General features: G+C 44.4%; 1 protein-coding gene across 1 annotated transcript in view; it reads right to left on the minus strand.

The window, feature by feature from the left end:
- Positions 1-4,875: 4,875 nt before the first annotated feature.
- Positions 4,876-21,906, minus strand: part of LOC126531104 (beta-mannosidase-like) — a 41,128-nt gene continuing 24,097 nt past the window's right edge. Inside the window, exons 14-17 of the mRNA XM_050178500.3 lie at positions 19,810-19,954; positions 14,485-14,708; positions 10,445-10,633; positions 4,876-5,631 (exon numbers count right to left, since the gene is read on the minus strand). Of these exons, the coding sequence (XP_050034457.1) occupies positions 5,371-5,631; positions 10,445-10,633; positions 14,485-14,708; positions 19,810-19,954 (819 nt within the window). The 3' untranslated portion in view covers positions 4,876-5,370. The remainder of the gene's footprint in view (positions 5,632-10,444; positions 10,634-14,484; positions 14,709-19,809; positions 19,955-21,906) is intronic.

The raw sequence follows: 21,906 nt of genomic DNA on the forward strand, positions 1-21,906 counted from the left end.
ATATGCAAATTGTTGCATCCGATACGTTTTTGACGGTTTCGATAATCACGCACCATTACGGGAAACATTGCAAGATGACGTGCCCTTCACGGAATGGTCGCTTCAATGCTTACTCTCATTAAAACCGGATGTGAGGCATAAAAATCAGTTTGTAAATTGTACATTTGCATTTGTGATACATTGCACATTGTGGAATTGTACATTGCCGCTTGCTCCTAAGACTTGTTCCGTTCTTCTCCTTAATTCACTAAATGTGTTTTCTTATTTACAAAAGTGCAGACGTGTTCATTTAACCGCTTTAACGGTCCCTTTAAACCTAACATGCTTTGGAATCCAGTAGCACCTTGTCACATCCTTCTACTAGTACAAGCCTATGGGACGGAAAGTTCGGGGGTAGCGAAAAACCTTCAGGAGAAGCTAAGGACCGCGCAAGGAGCTATGAAACGAAATATGACAGGCATCATGCCAAGAAACGGGAAGGCGGCGTATAGACTACAGAGCACACAGGTGCACATGATTATTTGGTTGAGATTGACAGAAATCAGTAGAGTTTGGCAGGTAATGTAGAGCTAAGAGCGGATAACCAGCGAGCTATTCATGTACCAGAATGGGTAAAGGAAAGGAAATGCACTCCGCTAGCAGAGGATTAATTAGCTTGTGCGATGTGGCTAGGAATTTTGCAGGCATAAGATGGAATCAGCTGACGCGTGACAGGCGTAATGGATGATCGCGGGGCGAGGCCTTTGTCCTGCAAGTGGACGTTTGTCCTGCATGGTGGTGACGAGTATTATTAACATTGCACGAATAAAGAAATTAAAGTGAAACTGTAGTTGCCTAGTGTCCACGTGGGAATTATCCGGAGCGTTTAATACACGGTAATTCGCTGCTAGAGTCTGAGTGATAAATTGTTCCAACTAACCACGTGCCGATAACACGGTACTGAAGATGCATTCTTTACCGATTTGCTTCGACACGCGTGTGTCCCACATGTATTGGCTTCTTTATTATGGCAGCCTAGAATGCTGCTACCGCTGCCACCGTGCTTCTCGTAAGCGTATGAAGTAGAATCTCGGTCAACAAAAATCGCTAAAGCGGCGTTGCCGCTTAAAGGGAAGAACATTTTTTAAGTTGATTGCGTATATATATATATATATATACAACAGCTGTTCGAAAACGCTTAAAAGCGATGGCGAAGACTGAAGCCGGCAAAAGAATATGTACTTATTTAATGCTTAACATGCATCTCCGTGGCACCGCTACTCGCCCCATGGACGACCAAGCATAAGCACAACCAAAGTTTCGTGCGCGTTACAGCATTCTATTCGATAATGTTTATTCCCTACGCTCGGCCGTGCGCTATTCAGCAAACGACTGGAGCAGTACGAGCTAAATTGTTTGTTTCGATAAATTGACGGGGTCTTCTCTTAAATGAAACTGGCAAATTCTAGTCCATCCAGTAGCCGTCGACGGCGCCCAAAGCACGAGACAAACTAGCTGCTACGTTTACTCATTTATGCTTAACATGTCTAACAGTAACATGCTGTGGTAGCGCAGTGGCGATGGCTTGGGCTGCTGAGGTCGAGGTCGCTGGTTTGATCCCCGCCGCGGCGATCGCATGCCGATGGGGGCGAAATTAAAAAAAAAAAAGCGCTCGTGTACAGTGCATTGGGTGCCCCTTAAAAGAAAAAAGAAAGCTCCAGGTGGTTAAAGTTAGTCCGAATCCGCCCACTAGCCGTGTGCCTCGTAATCGGATCGGGACTTTGGCGTATAAAATCGTCAAACTCATTTAACTTACTATTGCGACGGTGTTAAGAGGATGCATCACAAACAATGCTCCACGTCGGAGAAATCTTCGGGTAAACGAAACTCCTGTTAAGTGGAACACATTTCTGCGGTCTCGTGAGGTTCCGTTTAACGAGATTCTACCGCAGCGCGGCGGTAGAAGTGCGAGTCTGGAGACCGCTGAAGTTATCTGAAGAGCGCACCTAGGTCGCATTCGTGTTTTGCACGTGATCTTTAAGGGCACTTTCTGACGGCGCATGCAACGGTAACCGTACAATATTGAATAAACCCATAATTAGGGGGAGGGGGGGGGGGGGGTTCTGTTTTGTTCTTCTCAAAGGTCTGCAACAAAACTGTCATCGCCAGGATTTTTTTAATCGCCATGTCATCTTGGCGTCAGGGCTCCGCTTGACTAATGTTTCGCTTCACATGGATTTCAACATGCGCGTTGCATAGGCATAATTTTTTTTTCTTCGTCGTCTTCCTCGGCATCGTAGATACAGCGAAAGACAACGCCAGATCTTTCAATAACGGACACTCTTACTCATCAACTTGATAGATAGTCTTACTCATACATATTGCGGCGAGACCGTGCTGCCAACAGCATCATTGCGTTGCAGGTAACCTCAGTCGTAGGGCCCACGGCGGTTTCCCCGGAACCTGGCTTCAGCACGTTCGACGTCACTCTACGTGCAAGCAGCGTCGCGCTCTTCGTTTGGCTGACGGCTCGCCACCTGATTGGACGCTTTTCTGACAACGGATTTCTGCTGAAGAATCCAATCATGGTTGTTCAGTACATCACACGAGAAAATGTTACTGCCGAAGCACTTGAGAAAGCTATAATGATCGAAACGCTCTCGAATTACGTGAGGACAAGTGATTAGCTTCATGATAAAATGAATTGCACGCAGCGCTTCTGGTATGCTGCAATTCTTCGTGTGTTAGCCAAAATTTTTCTTTTCCATCGTACCGTCAGTTCAGTATTCTCAGCCTACACCACTATTACGTGGCGAGTTGTACCGACTCCTAATTTCATAATATCTCCCTTGGCACTGTCCGAGTGTTAGCGAAGAGCTTTGTTTCCGACGACTGTTTTGTCGACAACTCAGTGTAGTTAGGACTTTACAACTAATCTTTCCTGCGAGAAATAATGCAAAGTGCCTCATTCTCTGCGTGAACTTCAAATTGACGCGCATCGAACGATTTTCTACTCCCTTAGTAGGATTCCTGATTTAAATGTCGCAGTAGTTTACCTGCAGTTTTCTGTTTTTCATGTTATCGGTCTAGTTTTCTAAGTATGTGAGCCCAAATAAAATATCCACTTAGTGCGCTCTTAATGGAGTATGTCGTGGTCCACTACTGCAGTGTTACCGATACGTCACAGCGTACGCATGATTGTGACTCCCTGACAGGAAGACACGCGTCTGAAGCCTACGTACAGGTAAGGATACCCGCGTGTACTTGCCCGAAATGCCAGTTGCCATGTCATAAGCCAAGGTTATGCCCCATATGCTAACATATGGGGCAAAAACATAGAGGTTCCTCTAACAAGGAAGCTCGAGAACAAGTTAACGACCACACAAAGAGCGATGGAACGGAAAATGTTAGGCGTAACGTTAAGAGACAGGAAGAGAGTGGTGTGGATCACTGAGCAAACGCGGATAGCCCATATTCTAGTTGACATTAGGGAGAAAAAATGGAGCTGGGAAGGCCATGTAATGCGTAGGGTAAATGACCACTGGGCCATTAGTTACACAATGGGTGCCAAGGGAAGGGAAGCGTGGATGACAACTAGGTGGAGTCATGACATTAGGAAATTTGCAGGCGCAAATTGGAATCAGCTAGCGAAAGACAGGGGTGACTGTAAATAACTGGGAAAGGCCTTCGTCCTGCAGTGGGTATAAAGATAAAGATAGGCTGATGATTATGGTGATGAAGCCGAGACTGCGTGGGACCACGGAAAGTTGACGGCGTCTCTAATGTCGTGGTAGTATGGACTTGCCCAGACTTCCAACTTCCCCAGACTCCAGTCTCCTACTGCAAGCTGGCCCCTCCAACAGTGCACAGTCAGCTATAATGGCTAGATGCGTGACAACAGATACCACAGAACACTGCTTCAATTCATAAACAACTCATGTATTATATGTTTTCTTTAAGCATAGATATAACACATGCCAAATTGTGCAGATATCGGCATTGAGCGAGGCATACCATATGGCTCACTTCCTACGGCTGGATGAGGAATATTTCGACTACGTTTCCGCGATAACGAAAAAGTAATTTGCTGCTAGAATCACACACACGAAAAGGAAGAAACTTTGACAACATCATGGGCAGCAAACATGTCCTTCAGCAAATACCAGCTAAGCCTTGAACCACTTCTTATGAAACCTCGTTAATCCTCGCCACTAGCTTCTGTGTTACCGGGTGCTTCATGAACCAGAGCAGGAATATTTTAACTGGCTCTTGGAAAGCTGGATGGACGGAAATCTTTGCCGAAGGAAGTTCAATTGAACCTTACACTTATGTCGTTTGACGTCCGGAAAGTGCACGGCGTTTTATGAGGGACGTGGTAGTGGAGGGCCCTGGCATGATTTTGACCACCTGGGCTTCTTTAGCGCGCTCGTATGTCTAAGGACACGAGCGTTATTGCATTTCGCCCTCGTCGAAATGTGACCACCACAGCCACGAAACTACCCTGCGGCCTAGTGCTCCACAGCCATTTCACCTAATCTAAACTAACCTACAAACGCAATCGCCACTGAGTCACGCGGTGGTGACTTGCATAGGGCAGTTAATGAAGTTTATTATGCTTGACTACACTCGACGCTGGTTACCTATAGAGCGGCCGCTTTGTTTGAACAGATATACTTATATTGAAATATTATACGTACTCGCATGAATCCCACGAAGGCTTCGAAAGTAGGAAAATGAAAAAAATGCATTCACTTCTGCACAGTGAGGCAAGAAGAAAGAAAGAAAGAAAGAAAGAATGAAAGAATGAAAGAAAGAAAGAAAGAAAGAAAGAAAGAAAGAAAGATGTACCTTCATTAACAGCTTGATGCTATGCGTGCAAGCTGGAAAATGCAAACATTTTGTGTGCACAAGCAAGAAGGAGTTTAATGCAAACGAAAAACACAGCAGCACAATAAACGACGAACAAAACGTGCACGAACAGCAGCATGTAGCAAGAAATAAAGTGTTTCACTCCTTCACAATGAGGCAAGCAGAAAAAAAAAAGATAAACAAACAAGCTTCCCAATGTTCTTTTCCTTAAAAAAAAATCCATCCACTCGCATTGTCAAAACTCAGACAAACGGCTAAACATGAGAAACTAAAACTGTAAAACAAACAACAACTGTAACAATAAACAACAAAGGAAAGCGCTCTTCCTCAAGCAGTCTTGAAGCGTGCAGTCCACACTGTTACGTTAGTGCAGTTTGCTACAGTGTGTTCACAAAATGTCTCGCTGAGCTTTTCCCTGGCTGCTTGGAACGCAGTGGTGTCCGGCAGTCCTCGACGCGCACGAAACACACACACACAGCGCAGCAACCTCCCTCATTCGGTGGTAATTTGCAGAGCCTCCTTTCAGCGGGACAGTCTTGTGTAGTCTGTGAGCGAGGTTACGTTCATGATCTCCTGAAGTCTTCCGGCGCTCACGTTATCGGTCGTTCTGAAATCTACAACCATGTTGCGGTCCTTCATAATGAAGCCGTTCTTCATGAAGTGACCCTGAACGCCGGGCACTTCCAGCCAAACGTACAAGGCAATCCTCTTCGCTCTCAAGTGCACCTTGAACACCTTCTGAGTACGCATAGCGCTCAGTCTGGGAGGCGAGATGGATACGATCTGCGCAAATCGGGAAAAATATTTACTTGCGCGAAGGTGGCCTATATTGCAACTAGCTACGACCGCAAGATCAAGCTATGCCATACATACATACATACATACATACATACATACATACATACATACATGCATACATACATACACACACACATATATATATATATATATATATATATATATATATATATATATATACATACACACACACACACACACACACACACACACACACACATATATATATATATATATATATATATATATATATATATATATATATATATGAATGCGACAGGAATAGCTAGATGCGCACTGCAGCAGACTCTTCGCAAAATAAAAACATGCCCCCTATGCGACAAAAAATTCTCTTCCATCGGTGTGAGTGGCACAGACTAACGTTTCCAGGACTACTCTTGTGCACGTATACACAAATTCCCGAGATATTGGAAGGGAGAATGACCGCCGCGCTAGCTAATTCGGTAGAGATCGGCAAGTGTAAATGCCTTCGGAGAAGTATGTGGGTTCAGCTCCAACATGCGGTAAATTAACTTGTTCTCCACTTTCATTCAACGTTTTCGTGTTATTTCCATATATCGATCGAAGTCCCCCCATGCACTTTCTGGCTTCATTTTCTTTGCCTATTTTTGTAACTAACGAAAACTCGATCCGCTCGTATCCCCTCACTCTTTCCCCTAATGACGGAATCGGTGATGACGGTTACTCCTGGGCACGCAGCATAGACGGGCTTGCGAAATGGTGCACTTTGCTTGCACCCACAACTGGAAAAAAAAAAATGCCACGTGCCGCACACCGCTGGTGGAGTAAACGCGCGTGATCTGGCTCTTGAATTCCCGAGGGGACACCTTTTTAAAGAAAAACAAAAACAAAATTATAGTGACGCTTCACTTCGTCAACGCGGGTTACGCGCAAGCGTGTGGGTGCTGTTCCGGAGTTTCTAAGCTATGCCGTCTTGCCTGACACACTCGCATTTGTCGCGAGCCTCCTGGCACGCTATTCGGGAGTCTCCTAGGTATGCCTAGCCCTCGGCTTTTGCCGGTCTTCAGCTCACGTCCGGCGCTTGCCGACAACTACGGGGTCGGTCGACTCACGCTCGGCCTGCCACGGCTTGCGTTGCTGCTCCGACGTGCTTCTCGCTCGGTGCTTGGCCTCTCGATCGCCAGACGAACCCGGTACATCCCCGACCCTAGTGTCCCACTTATTCTCGCCTATTTCGCAGACGGGGCGCTAACGATCGAGACGCTTGCGCTTAAAAAACAAAGCAATAGTTGCGCGGCAGTTCTCGTTGTTGAAGAAACACACAGTCATTCAGACTGAAAGAGGAAGTTTACACACTTAACCTCTCGGTTTCGAGGCTTCCCCTCATAGCTGGCAATGCATTTAGTTCTCTCGCGACAGTGCTCAGAAAACATATTGTGGCAAAGTGAGCACTTTCCTCCTAAAAAAAGGAAATTTCGCGAAGCAGGTTTCTGATTATTGCGGCTCCATTCTTCTTGAAGATTGCCTAGAGGGCTAGACTTACCAAAGCGAGAGTGATGGTGACTTGAGCGGGTGGTTGCGAATGCAAAATATTGCGCCGCATGTTAACTGGTTATTTCTGTGCATAGCTATTTTGGACTTTACGGTGGTGCACCGTTTGCTTATGACTGATAATCAATAGATAAACAAGGGGTCACGTGCGCCAGAGCACGACTGGGTCACAGAGAGACTTCGTCGAGTGCTTTCTTTTTCTCCGGTGTCCTTGCCTAACGGCCTTGCCTTCCTTGCCTAACTGTACTATTGGATTTCTCACAGATGTACTGTGCTGACTTCCTTATTGGTTAACGAAGAAAATAGCAACAAATAAAAGAAGTAGAATGTTATTGGTTCTGCTAATTGTTCATCAGAGGGATCATGTTCACCGCTCATGCACAGTCCGCTGATTAACCGTTGAGGACGCAGCTAGTGCTTTTTTTTTCTTTTGTGCTTTTTCTATTTGCTCCTTTCCTTATCTTCATTGTCTGCGTCAATATGTAGTTCTCATTTCCTCTATTACTTATACAAGACTATCCAGCGAAACCATTAGTGATCCAATTTCGTCGGGTTTATTTTTAATGAAGATTCTGTAGGAGTGTTGTCAGAACCTCCAATTTGCTTGTTTGATAACTTGTTTTTTCGCTCTTTCAGTGATCGACCATCGCAAAGCTCCTTCACTATTACAGCCCATTTCCTTGTTTACAAACACAGCCTCCTAGGAGACCTTTGCCTGAAATAACCCGTCAGATTTGATAGCAGAAGAAAGAAAGAAGAAAATAGAGAGCCCTAGAGATCCGCCGATAGAAGCCTCCACACTCCCCCCACGTATTCCCCTAATCTGCGAACTAATCATAGCTTTGTAGATAAATTCCCCCTCCACATCTCTTCAAAAGAATAAAAATACCCATGCAACGTGGTACATATGGATAGCCTATATACCGGCTGATTTCTTTTAGTGAAAATAGGCTAATTGACAAACCCCTTTGGCAGGTACGGGAATTTTGTCACACCAGCTGCATTACTTGCAGTTGCGGAAATGCAGGACAAATCTTGGCGTTATGTTAGCCAATGAGCAATGTTTCGCTATATTTTTAACTATTCGACTTAGGTCGAGCAGTAACAAATTCTTATCTATGTCGCAAAAATTTTATCCCTCTTTCTATTAAATCACTTCGTTCCGATGTGGTACATACATTGCCTTCCTGTCGTGTTCAACACACTAGTGGGCCATTTATTGACAGGTAAAACTGCGTAAAAATTTCGCGGTCCTTTTTCTTTCTGTGGGGCCACCCAGATGGTTCCTGCTCAAACAGGGCATTCTATCCAGAGCCAATGTGTAGCGTAATCTCTTGTTCGTTTCAAAGTTTACAAGAAACGGCATGTACGCGAAGGGCATACAACTAAGCACAGCAAGAAAGACATTCAGCTATATATATCGAACGGATGTGCAAGAATGTTTTCCCCAACCGTCCAGTATAGGGATGCTGAATAAATTCTATAGAATGTTACTTATTACTTAGCTCGGATCGTCTACCGCACGGGACAAGCTAACTGCACAGTAAAAAATTACGGCGCTGTCCAAGTCAGAGAATTAGCACAGATGCGCCAGCCAATTGCGGTTGATCATTTGCGTGAAGTCATGGAGATGGCAGGTATTTTCTAATATCGGCCTTCCTCGGTAACAATTCTGCAACGTGGAGGCTCAGACGGCGGGTTCCGTGAGGCTTTGTGGAGGCCGGTTTTATGCTGAATGCCATAGTTATCAAAAAGTCTAGCGTGGGAAGTGGACAGCCACGAGACACATGGTCTGAAGTCGCCTGCAGTCATGCACATAAGCCTCCCGCGGCTATGAAGAAGCTGACTACACTATGCAGTGTCGGTACTACGCTATGCAGTGTCGGTATAGTTTCTATCACCGCTGCAGTCCATCGCGTGAAGGGGCATAACATGCCTATCTCATTAAGTATTGGTTATTTGGTCTACTAAAGTCACTTTCAGTCAACCACCCAAGCCAGTCTATCGATAAGGCGCTGATATTTAGTGGCCTGAGGCGTAAGCGAGCGAAACACATACCTCTTAAGATTGGCAAGCATGGCTGCAGCACAATGGTTGCAAAGCTTTAGGCAGCGAAGCAGACAAATCCGAACCCCTGTCGAACACATCCGTTCTATATAATATATCGTCCGCACGCAGTCACGGTCGTCAGTAGTGCGCAGTATTTGACCTAGCGCCACGTGAAGCAATGTTTGAAAGAATTCAAAACGGCTGCCATCTCGATGTATCTTGGCGGGCTGGCGATGCTATATCAGGCAACGTCTGTTAGCTTAACGTTTCTGTTTAGCAGCAATACCATTTCTTATCTGGCGGCCTCACGTTGAAAGCTAAAAACGCTTGCATAAAGTGTTAATAAATGTTGTTACTTGTGCTTAGTTCTTGTGAAGGAACATTAGTAAACGAAATACGTTCACTGAATGTTGCAGGGATTGCACTGAGGTTGGCCCTTCGCTCACAATTAGACAGTGTATACCCTTGTACTTGGTGTTCTGCCATAATTTAGCTCTATCTAGTTTTCTGCATATTTACAACACACGTCTCTTTGACTGCACTTTGTAGAGACAGACCAGTCAACCTAACATTCAGTACAAATAGTGGAAGTGGAAGGTAGACTAAAGGTGGAAGTAGGACTGCAAAGGCACGCCGATAATAGCGCCGTTCGATAGCCGTCTCACATCGTTTCTAGAGCTGACAGTTTCGCAGTGTTAAAACTGACAGCGTGAAAGAAAGCATTATTACATCCGCTATGAATTTCCTGGTGTCTTATGTTAAAGCGAGGACTGAGTGACGCCTCTTATTTACGTTACTCGTTTGAACCTTATTTAAACTCTTTATTTGCACTTTTTTGCAGTTATTTGCACTTTTGAACAGGACCCGTGTAACCAGGGCGCATTCGCAAGGATAGTCCAGGACTGACTTCCCGCATTGGTGTACACCTTTTGATCGAGGCCACTGCTCGAAGGTGGCGGGCGGCGCGTTCTCTGGCAAGGCAACCTACCTGAGGATCTCTTGCCGTTGGGTTCGTACTGTCATGCAATCTCAGGCAAGTTACAATATGTTGGCGGACACCAAGCTCCACCGCTATAGAAGAGATCAAGCCAGCTGGAGCCAGAAAGCTTACAAATATCAGTGGTCGACCACGTATATACCTTTAACTTCGTTAATGCCAACACACTCCGCCAAGCTGTGCAGTTTTCACTGCGTGAAAAAAAAAAAAAAACCTCACCGAGACCGCCGGTCTCCGGTGCTTGGACAGGTAAGGCGTGGAGGGCCAGACGAACGACTCGGGAGCCAGCAGGCCACCCTTGCTGTCCCGAAGCGTGCACCACAGGAAGCAGCGCTCGTCGTCGCACACGCTCTCGTTGATCATCGGCTTGAGCTTGCTCTCGAACACTTGCGTCGCCGACCCGCTCGCCTGCGAATAAACCCCGCCATTACTGCACGGTCCGCGGTACACTCTCAGTGACACCTGCGGCACCTTAACCCCCGTTGTTCTAGAACGTTCCTCGACTCAACACGCCGCACCTCGACTCGAGTGTGTACTTGGCAGTGCCGCCTCTCAACGGAAGTGGTCACCGCGCTTCACTGACACTCCACAGCAATTCTTTAGAAGCGTAATGTCTTCTGCAGTCAAAGGGCGGCGCTGCGCATAGCTAGGTGGAACAGCGACATTAAGGGAGCTTAATATTTAGAAATATCTATAATAATAATATTAATACTATTGTTATAATATTATTCGAATTGAAAATTTATCTGGTTCGTTTATCACATACTATTATATGTTCCTCTCTATACGTTGGAAATTTTATAACGCATACAGCCACTCTAGAACGGCGCCACCTATATGCAAGTACGAGAAACTCTTTGAGACATGGGTAAGTCCAGACTTCCGAACGTGTTAAAACTACCAGCCGCAAAGACACGACTTCCCCCTTTGCTTTTAGTAAACGCAGAGAGGTCGACCACTACACTCGAAAGCAGTTAGTGTCATATTTCGCTGATATTTGATGCGTTCCGCTCTTCTTCTTGTACGTCCATTGTAAAACACGCTTTATTTTTTTTAAGCAGCCAATTTCAATTCAATTATGGTTTATTTTTCTTTCCTGTTTTTGTCACGCTGTATATAATATTGAACCTAATTCTATTATTCTGTGTTTTCACCGGTGTTCCAACTATGAACAACTTGTCTTTGCATTGTCACGCTCTCTCTGAAGGACAACAATGTTAAAATGTCTTTTTCGTTCTTCACGCTTTCATGTATTCCACCATTAACTTGGTTTTAGTTATTGCTATATTGTACTGTCGCGAATTCTACGCACACTGGTTGCTTTTGTCTTGTAAGGGTCTTTTGGTACACGTCAAGCTAGTTAGGAAGCTTTTAGCCCAAAGAGACCATCCAGCACATACAGGAAAATAAAATTGATTTGATTGATTGATTACGACCAACCTAGACAGGGAGTTGCTATGAGATATATTCTCAAGCACTAGAGCACAGACGACGATTTTGTGGAGCTGTTGAGGGAAATGTATAGAAACGGAACAATGGTATTGTGTTGATAAAATATTTAAAATAAGGAGAGGCCCTACCTGCACCAATATATAGAGACAACCGAAGGCAAATATTGTGAGAATGCCGGAAATGAAAGTGTGGAAATTCACCGATTGCCTAAATTATTCACATTATTTTTCACGCTTTATTTTAAGGGCATAGAAAGACGACGGGAAAACAGTAAATTAGGTTTTGGTTTATCTTACATTCGTAATAGGCAAAGAGTGCAACAGAAGGTCCCTGGCTGCTGTATGCGGACGGCATAGTACTACTAGCGGGCAATGCAAATAGTTTACAGAAACCTGCAAATATGTGTCGCAATGCAGCGATAAATCCAGGCCTTAAGTTTAGCACAGAGAGATCCGAACTTATAATTTTTAACGAAGAGACGAGCAATGGCATGGTGTCAACTCAAAAGCTAGTAATAATAGAAATACCAGGTTGTAAACATAAATGAAGGAAAGGCAGACTCAATATCCTACAAGATAACCTCAAAATTAAAGAGAAGTGGAATGCAGCATGAATGGAAGAGAGGGCACACTGGGGCTACAATGCGGTGCGAGTAATCTCGAAAGGGATATTGGTACCGGCGCTAACGTTCCGAAATGCCATTCTGTGCATGAAATCAGGCATCGTGCCAGGGTTGGAAGTTAGCCAAAGGCTGGTAGGCCGGTTTGCTTTGGAGGCCCACGGCAATAACACCAATGAAGCAGAACGGGGAGAAATGTGTTGGGCCTCTTTTGAAGCCACAGAAGCTCAGAAAAAAATTAGTTTTGAAGACTCAGGAAGATGGATGAAAATAAATGGGCACCAAAGTGCACAAATATCTGTATCTCAAGCGTGGACGAGAATGGAGGAAGTGGTCCAGAAAGTTGGCATCAAGGTACAGGTTAATCGAAAGCGCAAATATGCAGCCAATCTATTGTCTCTCCCGCAAAATGGGAGAGACAATAGATTGAATGTAAAGTACGGAAACCAAGAACACCATAGAGATTTACAAAAATTGGCAGAAAGAAATTACAAGGGAAAATCTGTACGATAACACAAAGGGCAGTGCCTTGCTATTTGAGACCCGAGCTGATTTCTTCAGGACCAAAATATACGGGAGCAAATATTCGCGACAGAATGAGGCATGCGTATGCTGCAGTAGAATCCGGAGACAACTCAGCACGTCCTAAGGAAATGCGAAGTTATTCACCTTACGAGACCCATAGGAAACGTCCACCTTCCAGTAGCGCTGGGATTTAAAGCGGCTGGAAGTATTAAGCAGTAAGCCGTCGAGATAAGCAAGAGACTGTTAGAGTGTTGGGGGAAAAAAAAGTAACGAAATTAATTTAGATATGCAGATTTTAAGGAAGAGACCAAAAAACAATGAGGCAGACAAATGCTAGACTGATAAATACCTGTAGATTACTCGATTAGCTCCAGCAGGCTAGGTGACTATTTGTCGCCGCCCCGTTTCGAATGAGTGGCCAATAAATCATCATAATCATCATCATGGAGTGGAGGAAGAGTGTCCGAGTCGAGTGTCCTTTGAGAATACAGGGGTTAGTCCTCCATGCAGTGCAACTAAGACGCAGCTTTATCTCGTGGCTATCTAAATTTTTAAATACTCCGTTTAGATGCGGTGTCTCCCAATAAGTAGACGCAACTTTTTGAATGTTCCGACTAGTGGCGTCAAGAAAAAAATCCTAAACATACAGTGCTGTTACTTTAGTAGGGAGAGTAATACAAAACGCTGGTATTTGAAGAGGTGCACTACCAAGATTGCCGAAGTTTGACTTGCTCTGTATCACTGCTGTTGATCAGTGTTGTTGCGTCATAAGGACCCGTACTGAATTTAACAAGGGCATTCACTTAGAACAAACTTTTCAATTCTCTTCGTAATTGGATCATCTATAAGAGAGTCCAATACCCCTAACCATTTTTTTTTCCTGACGACTGGCTTGAAGTGATTTGAACGTTCATGCTACTGGTAGTCTGTTTTTTCTACAAAGTTTGTGCCATATCACCAGAAGAATATAATTTGGAAGTATAAATATAAATATAAATTAGAAGGCGTTGAAGTCCCTCAGTCATAATTCCTGACTGAAGTGCATACACGCAAAACACAGAACCAGCTTCACTCGCGAGACGCTGATCTGGGCTCGTATTCACAACGTTATTCGTTAGTAAGTGCTTTTGACGATTGGCCGGCCGCCTCAGTTAATTTCACATCATCAGCATTGACTGGCATTTGCTCTTACGAACAATTCTAGCGTAAAATCTTTTTGTGAAGACAAGCCCTGGTTTGGTATAATCCGCTCATTTTTGCAGCTACATTCTATTACTTTCTTATCAGCCGCCGTTCACGGCCAGCTGGTCGTGCTGATAATGTGGGTGAGGCGCTGCTCGGGACCCTGACAAAGCGTAATAAGGATGGATGGATGGATGAAAAACTTTATTTGGTCCTGCAAGTAGTGATAATTAAGAAGCATTGGAATACAATTGATACAGTATCCCATCCCTGATTTTGATTATACTGTCTATGTCACATTCAACAGAAAACTTGCGATGCTAATGAAGTGTATGGTCTGTCATGTCTCCCCATTCAATTCTAGTTAGATCATTTTGCCAGTGCGCGCGGTGTCCACTGTTTGGCGCGCCGAAGACCGCATTTCTCCGGTCTCACAATCGTAGCTTTGTTTCATTTCTTTTTTCTGGTCACGCGTACTTACCACGTCCTCGATTTCAACAATGTCCTCCTTGACAGCTTCGAACTGCGTCCAAGCGTACTGCTTGATGGAGAGCGTTACTGGTCCGAGATTGCGGCGCAGGTCGTTGACGACCCAGACTTTAAGCGTGGCCGTCAGGTACTTCCACTCGAGGAAACCCGACACTAGCACGGGACTGAAGAACTTTCGCGCGAAGTAGTGCAGCATCTTCCAACGGCCACCGTATTCTGAAAAAAAAAAACAAATTTCAATACTTTAAAAGTATGAAATTAGAACCGCCTCTGACTAAGTTCCTTTACAGGGGTCGTGCAGCCAATGTCGTGATTCCCTTTCCGTTATCTCGTTTCTCTCAGTTTAAACACTTCTCAGTCACAGTAAACCTAGTTTTCCTGCGAGGAAATTTGCTTATCCTATAGCGGCTCAATCATTTGTGCAAACAGCGTGTACAAGCGTACCAAAGGACGAACCCCAGCATGTGCAGTCAGCACTTAGTCTTCACTTGAACGATGACCGGGGCCGTATTGGTTGGTCATGTGAGTAGCGCAGAAAATCGCACTTACCGAAATGGAAAAATCGACTAATGCGTGTTAATTAACAATGACATAACGCAGGAAAAAACAGAACAAAGAGTAATACAGTCACCATAAAATGCTTGCAATTTTTACGGCCAAACCATGTTTAGTTTACCTAAGTAGTCCTGATTAAGAAAGAAAATACCTCATAAAGAATGCATCCGGATTAGGAGCCTGACTTCTGACGCTGACTGTGCTTTATTTATTTATGTTTTGCAAGTGCGCCCTAAGGGATAATTTAAATGCTCCATTAAGGGGTTTTAGCTTGTCAGTGTGCAACGAACGTCCACGAGATGTCACGTTGTAGTGACGGTAAAAAGCGACAGTAGCACAACGGCGAGTTAGAAAGTGAACCCCTTATTCGCGAACTTGTTGGGCAAAAATTTAATGGGCCAAATCTGATCCACGGGTTCAACGCGTCGGCAATTTATACATGACTAATCGTACGTTTGCGCGTAATCGGTGGTGCTCGCGTACGTTCCGGAATGCAGAGGGCTATTCGCGTCGTGCGCGCAATGTAATAAGGGACAAGATTTTTTTCGCTAGAGAATGCGCGACATTGGAGAGAGTTTCGTTACATGTAGGCGCGTCTTGCACCAAGCGATAACATTGTAACAGCGCCAGCCGGTGAAAAGCGGTCACTGAAAAAAAATAAAAGCAATCTGCACGTGTCAATATTGCCAGGTACATTCAACGAGGATTGACGCGCGCTTAACGCGGCTTGGCGTGAGTCAGTGTCTGTAGCATATGTAGCACGATGGGTTTGAAGGGCTACGTGCTATAGCACTATATCATTCAAAGAACCTGCTAGACCTAATCGCCCATTGACTAAGCCGGTAATTCCACAGCGCACACCACGCCCGTGCTTACAGCGTCCCGATTGGTGATAAAGACTCGCCCACTGTCCCTTTACCTCTCGAATTATTTTCAAAAACGAAAACATTACCAAAGTACCAATTTCTTTTAATTCTTGGTGGAATCGGCGCATTAAATAAATGCCAAAAATACATTCCGAACAATGCGTTCATTTGAGAACACACATTAAATAAAAAATATTATGCCAAAAAAAGTTGGCTTTTATTTATTTTATTTATTTATTTATTTTCAAAATACTGCAGGCCAATGTGGTGGCCCAAGCAGGTGTGGGTTACATCCAACATGAATGTACAAAAGAAAAGACAACAAAAAGCAAGTAAGAAAGAAAAAGCAAAAAGAAAAAATAAAGCTTAAGAGAGAAGGTGACACTCCAACTCAGCGAGAAAATTATTGGAACCAAAAATATTAGACGGCAAAGAATTCCATTCTTCCACAGTTCTTGGAAAATAACTGAATTTGAAAGACTTTGATCGGGCAAAGATTGGGGTTAGAGCAAATTCATGGCCATGGCGTGTGCGTCGTTTTGTTAGGGGTTTTATACTGTCAGGCAGATCTATTTTTATGTTACCAAACATACAATTATAAAGAAATGAAAGGCGACTAGACTTTCTGCGGGCTTCTAGAGTAGAAATACAGTTTAATTGCATTAGGTTGGATGGGGAATCAAGTCTACGGTATTTGCCAAATATAAACCTAACAGCCTTTCTGTTAATACGTTCAAGTTGCATGATATCTTTCTTTAAATAGGGATCCCAAATGATAGAAGCATACTCAAGCTTAGAACGAACACACGTATTATAAGCTAAAAGCTTTGTTTGCGAGGGTGCGAATTTCAGCTTTCTTTTAAGGAACCATAACTTACGTAGTGCAGATGTGCAGATATCAGAAATGTGGGTTGACCAAGTTAATTTGCTTGTGAGGGTGACACCTAAGTACTTATATTTGCCTACAATCGAGATACTATTGTTTCTAAGGGTATAACAGAACTGGCTAGGATTTAGTTTCCTGGTGATACGCAGTAGTACTGTTTTCTGAGTATTTAGTTGCATGCCCCATTTTTGACACCAGTCGTCAATAACATTCAGTGCATGTTGCAATTCAATGTGATCTCTGGGTGACACAATTTGTTTAAAAATTATACAATCATCCGCGAACAAACGTACAGACACATTTTCGGGAATAACATCTACCAAGTCATTAACATAAATTAAAAACAAAAGTGGTCCGAGTACACTTCCCTGTGGGACTCCAGGCGTGACATGAAGAATAGCACATGATGAATCATTAATTACCACATACTGTTGTCTATTATGAAGATAAGCCCCAATCCATTGAACTATTTTTCCTGGTAACCCCAAGCACTGTAATTTGTACAGCAATTTCCCATGTGGCACTTTATCAAAAGCTTTACAGAAATCTAGAAAGAGAACATCTATTTGTCCTGACTGGACGGCTTGAAATTGGCTTCTTCAGCGCCAATAAAGCTTTAAAAAACATTATTTTTTTTGTTATTTATAGTTACTGCGTAGAACTCATTCCGGAATTGCACCACAGTAATGGCGCATAGTAAAATAGACGAGCCGTCGACTTGCGACGCGATGCCGAAAAAGCATCGGCTATGCTTTCTGCGAGTAGATTTACAGCGCTTCATTGTATGCTAAGAAAGATAGGGAAAAAGAAAAGAACAGAGTGCGCTATACACTAGGCATTCTATACACTAGACACTAGAGTGAGCGGTACACTACAGACATTCCCTAGGCCATGATGCCATACAGAAAGCTGCCTGCCACTGCCTACAGTGAAGTTTGCTGGCTCTAGCAGACACATGTGATTCTATTGATCCCGAGCCTTCTCACCCCTTTTCATTACCGCACAGAAAAAAAAGAAAAAAAAGGACGAAGAAAAGTAGAGCTAAGCCACAGATAACTGCGGCCACAAATCTAAGTGGATTAACGTGAAAGTGTCTATGTTTTATTCGGTCCATGTACCTTGCGTGCTAGTTACGTCATAAGCTTTTATTATTATTCTTTTACAAACATGATGCTTGTCAATGCAAACACAATTTGGTCACTCGTGCACTGTTTTATTCTTTTGCCGATGGTTATTTTTCACCTTATTTCACTGCTGCCTAGTTATCGCTCGACGCAAACGCGCCTACTGTAACCAAAATTTCTTGAATTGGTCGCCTGATGTATAGCTTATTAGACTGGTCTCATCAGAATGCACGCGTGAAGCGAATAGTGTTGCATACATTACTGAATAGGTGATTGCATTTCTGGAATAGCAATCAACGATTTCTGTGGAATGTACACTGATACCAGAGCAAACCGACTTGCTCCGAGTCCAAAACCCCGACCGACTATGCTCGCGATTATTGAAATTGGTTGCAGTAGCCCGTCCAATAAAGAGTTAAATTCTTAACTTACACGTCTAGGAGCGTTTCGTCCTTCACGGTCACTAGAACATGGCAGTATTAAACCGGATACACCTTCAGCACATAGATATTGTGACACGTTAGACACAGACGATCCACTAATGAAAAAATAACCCGCAGGTTCGATGATCAGTGTGAGTACTTGAATAATAAAGGGTTAGCGTAAAATCCGACGACTTTTTCATTAGCGCCAGCTTCCTGTATGCATTTGATACGAATTGGTATTACGCCGCGCTCTGTAATTTTTATGGCGCTTCCCCCTTCAACCCGTATTTCTGTTCAGTCATATCTTTTCAAAGCGCAGCTCTCGGGCACCCGCTCCTGGGTTGGGCGTCGCTGTCCCTCGACGTAACCGCACGAACGCGCTCGTCCCACTGCTCGCGCGTTTGTCGTCGTCTTCCATAGCTGGCTCCCACGCTGCTCATCATGCCGGCGCTCCCAAACTGCCCCTCCCTCTGCGAAGGCGCTGAGGGCACTGGCCCACTGCCAGTCGGTGCTATGATTTCGGTCTCAAATTCATTGTCTCAATATATCGCGAATTGAAAACATGTTTACAGCTGCGCTCGAATTTCACATTAGGGAGTATCGTAATCGGCAGACATTTTACAGCGAAAGCTGTATATGACTAAACTTCCGTATTTTTTCGGCGTCCAGCAACAGAAACGAACTTAGCGATTTCTAACAAACCCATGTTGGTGCAGTGTGGCGGAGCGGATGTCAAAATGCGGAACAGGTTTGAACGCTCGCCGGGAGCAATACCGTGACGTCAAGGTTATCGCAGTATATAAACAGGAGAGGTATCGGCGCTAAAGACAGCTGCGTTATCAAAGGGGCGGACTCATATAGTTCGTACACCCGAAGAACAACATGCGCACGAGGAGCGCCGGAGGGAACATCAACGAGAACGTAAACGGCGCCGGTGAGAAACGACCACCGACGAAGAACGTTCCGGTAATGCTGAACGATAACGACAATCGCCAGCCCGAGCACCTCCCAACGAGCAACGACGCCAGACTTGCAACGCAAAAAATGACAACCATTCCCCTCTGTGAAGATGGAATGGCAGTGAAAGCACTTTGCTTTTCGTTTGAGAGCTTTAACTGTCGTCAGATTTCGGTGCCATTCCATCTTCACAGAGTAGAATGGTTCTTTATTTTGTTTTTTTTTAATTCTCAATCCTAAACAACCCAAACGGTGTCGAATTGCAGAAATATCGACCACCCGACTTTCCTGCTCATCGATGTCCTCCACAATCTACCTCTTCCTCGCTTTCAGTTATATACGACATGTCGAGTTCATCCTTTCGTAATGTGATCTAAACCAAGAAACACAGCAACAGTAAGATCGATATGCCGGGTTCCCATGTCGCCAAATGCAGTGCCTGCGTTTCAACCGCATCAAGAGCACTCAGACGGACACTTCGGTCCTCCTAATCACGCAACTCACCAATAGAGGACCAGCTGGGACCGGGCCACATGTCGTTCAGGTGCCAATACATGGCGCCCATAGTGTGGCCGTAGTTGTTTTCCATGCGGGCCCTGTTCCGGCGAAAGTACTCGGTGGCTACGCGCACAGACTCGGCTTGCTCCAGCTGCAATGCGTCCGCCAGCAGAACAATTCTCAGAGCCGTAAGGAGAAATCGTAGAGACTTCTCGAGTTATGACGAGCAGAAGTCAGTACGAACAACACGCACACCGATTTCAACCTTTTAAATGTGATTAGCATTCTTAGGATACTTCACGCACTTTGCAGTATCTATCTATATATCGGTCTATGTCCGGATCTAACCGTTTCCCTTTTAGACCAGCTTGGGTTACTGTGTCTGTACTGCTGGTTATGTGCCACCAGGTGTGTCGGTGGGTGTGTGTCGCTCCTCAGTGAACATCTTCGACGCCAACTTGGGTCCAAACACACACGTACTCCCGTTTCTGTAGGACCCCAGTTGTTGACAATGGTTCACGTGGTGTCGGTCGTGCCTTGCAAGTTCGCCGTTTTGCAGAGAAGCTGTTACTGGGACTACAACCGTTCGAAAACGTAATCTCGCCTAAGTGTCGGGCCGTGCATCATTTGCAGCTGCCCGACATGGGAATTTAGCAGGAGTCATGTACAAAGTCATGTACAAAGAAACAGGAGAAAACTGTACACGACACTAAGGACAATCGATGGCAGCTATAAAGCCATGAAGTGGTAAGGCGCGGACACTTCCAGGCAGAAAATTTGAGCCTTCGTTGGTGTGAATAAAAAAGCGCTTTATTTAAGCACTATATGTTCAGCCATAACACAGCATAGTGTTCACATGGTAACTTCTAGTTATCGAAAGTTTTGCAAATTTGAGAAAACCAACTGAGAGAGAAGGTTCTGAGTTAAAAAGAAAAATAAAGACGCGCACAATTTTCAAACGCTTCTTTAGAACATGGTAAATACCGTCGTGGTTAGAAGATGGTCAATATACTCGTCGTGGTTGCTTACTGGCTTTAGGGTTACGCTGCTAAACACGAAGTCGCGGGATCAAATCCCGGCCGTGGCGACCGCATTTCATTGGGGGCGAAAGTCAAGAACACCCCGTGTACCATGCATTGGGTGTGCGTTAAAGAAACCCAGATGGTCTTAAATAATCCGGAGCCCCCTCCACGGCGTGCCTCATAATCAGATCGTGGTTGTAGCAGACAAAAACTAAGAATAAAAATAAATAAATAAAATATCGCCAAAGAACGCGCTATACATTGCCACTCAGTTATTTGATGTAGGCGTTGTTTCGGGTCGCATAACTTCAATTTCTGAACCTGTCTCATGGTCTGGGATGTGTTCAGTAGCCTAGAATGCGCTCTCCGAATGATGCAACAAGTAGGGGACGATACTTGGTGAGGCGATTCCAGTTGTTTAAGGCTTGTAAATGCTATTAACTGTCTTTCGCCTTGCAGCTTGCAGCATGGCGCAATAAACAGCGTCTTTACGCCACATAAATAAAACAGCAAAGGCGCCCGCCTGTACAATCATTGTTTCCTTTCTTACAGCTACTCCAGTTTCGCATTGCTGTGAAGTTGATTTCAAGTTCTGTAGTGTAATTTTGTGTTGTTGCTCAGCATACCTGAGCTCTGATTTTTCTTTTTTCTGGTTTTTCTTTTTTTTTTTTTTGTTGCTGCCCTTCGTTATATCGCTTTACATCGTCCCCACTCCTCCCCCTACCACCCTCTTCTTTCTTTAGGCTAAGACGCAAGTACATAAAATTGTTATCATGGCTTATTCTCTTTGCCTTTGGTGACCCGCAAGAGAGCAAGCCCTGTGAAGATCGCCAAAGAACGCGCTATACATCGCCACTCAGTAATTTGATGTGGGCGTTGTTTCTAGGGGCATAACTTCAATTCCTGAACCAGTCTCAGGGTCTGGAATGTGTTCAGTAGCCTAGCATGTGCTCCCCGAATGATGTAACAAGTAGGGGATTCGTGATGTTGTTTTGTTTGCTTACCATCAGTCATGTTTTAATAGTGAACCAGTGTTCTTTCTTTTTTTCTTTTTGCTTTGTTTTCTTCTATTCAGAATTGG

Source organism: Dermacentor andersoni, chromosome 5 (genome assembly GCF_023375885.2).
Source record: "Dermacentor andersoni chromosome 5, qqDerAnde1_hic_scaffold, whole genome shotgun sequence".
In the NCBI taxonomy this organism is placed as follows: domain Eukaryota; kingdom Metazoa; phylum Arthropoda; class Arachnida; order Ixodida; family Ixodidae; genus Dermacentor; species Dermacentor andersoni.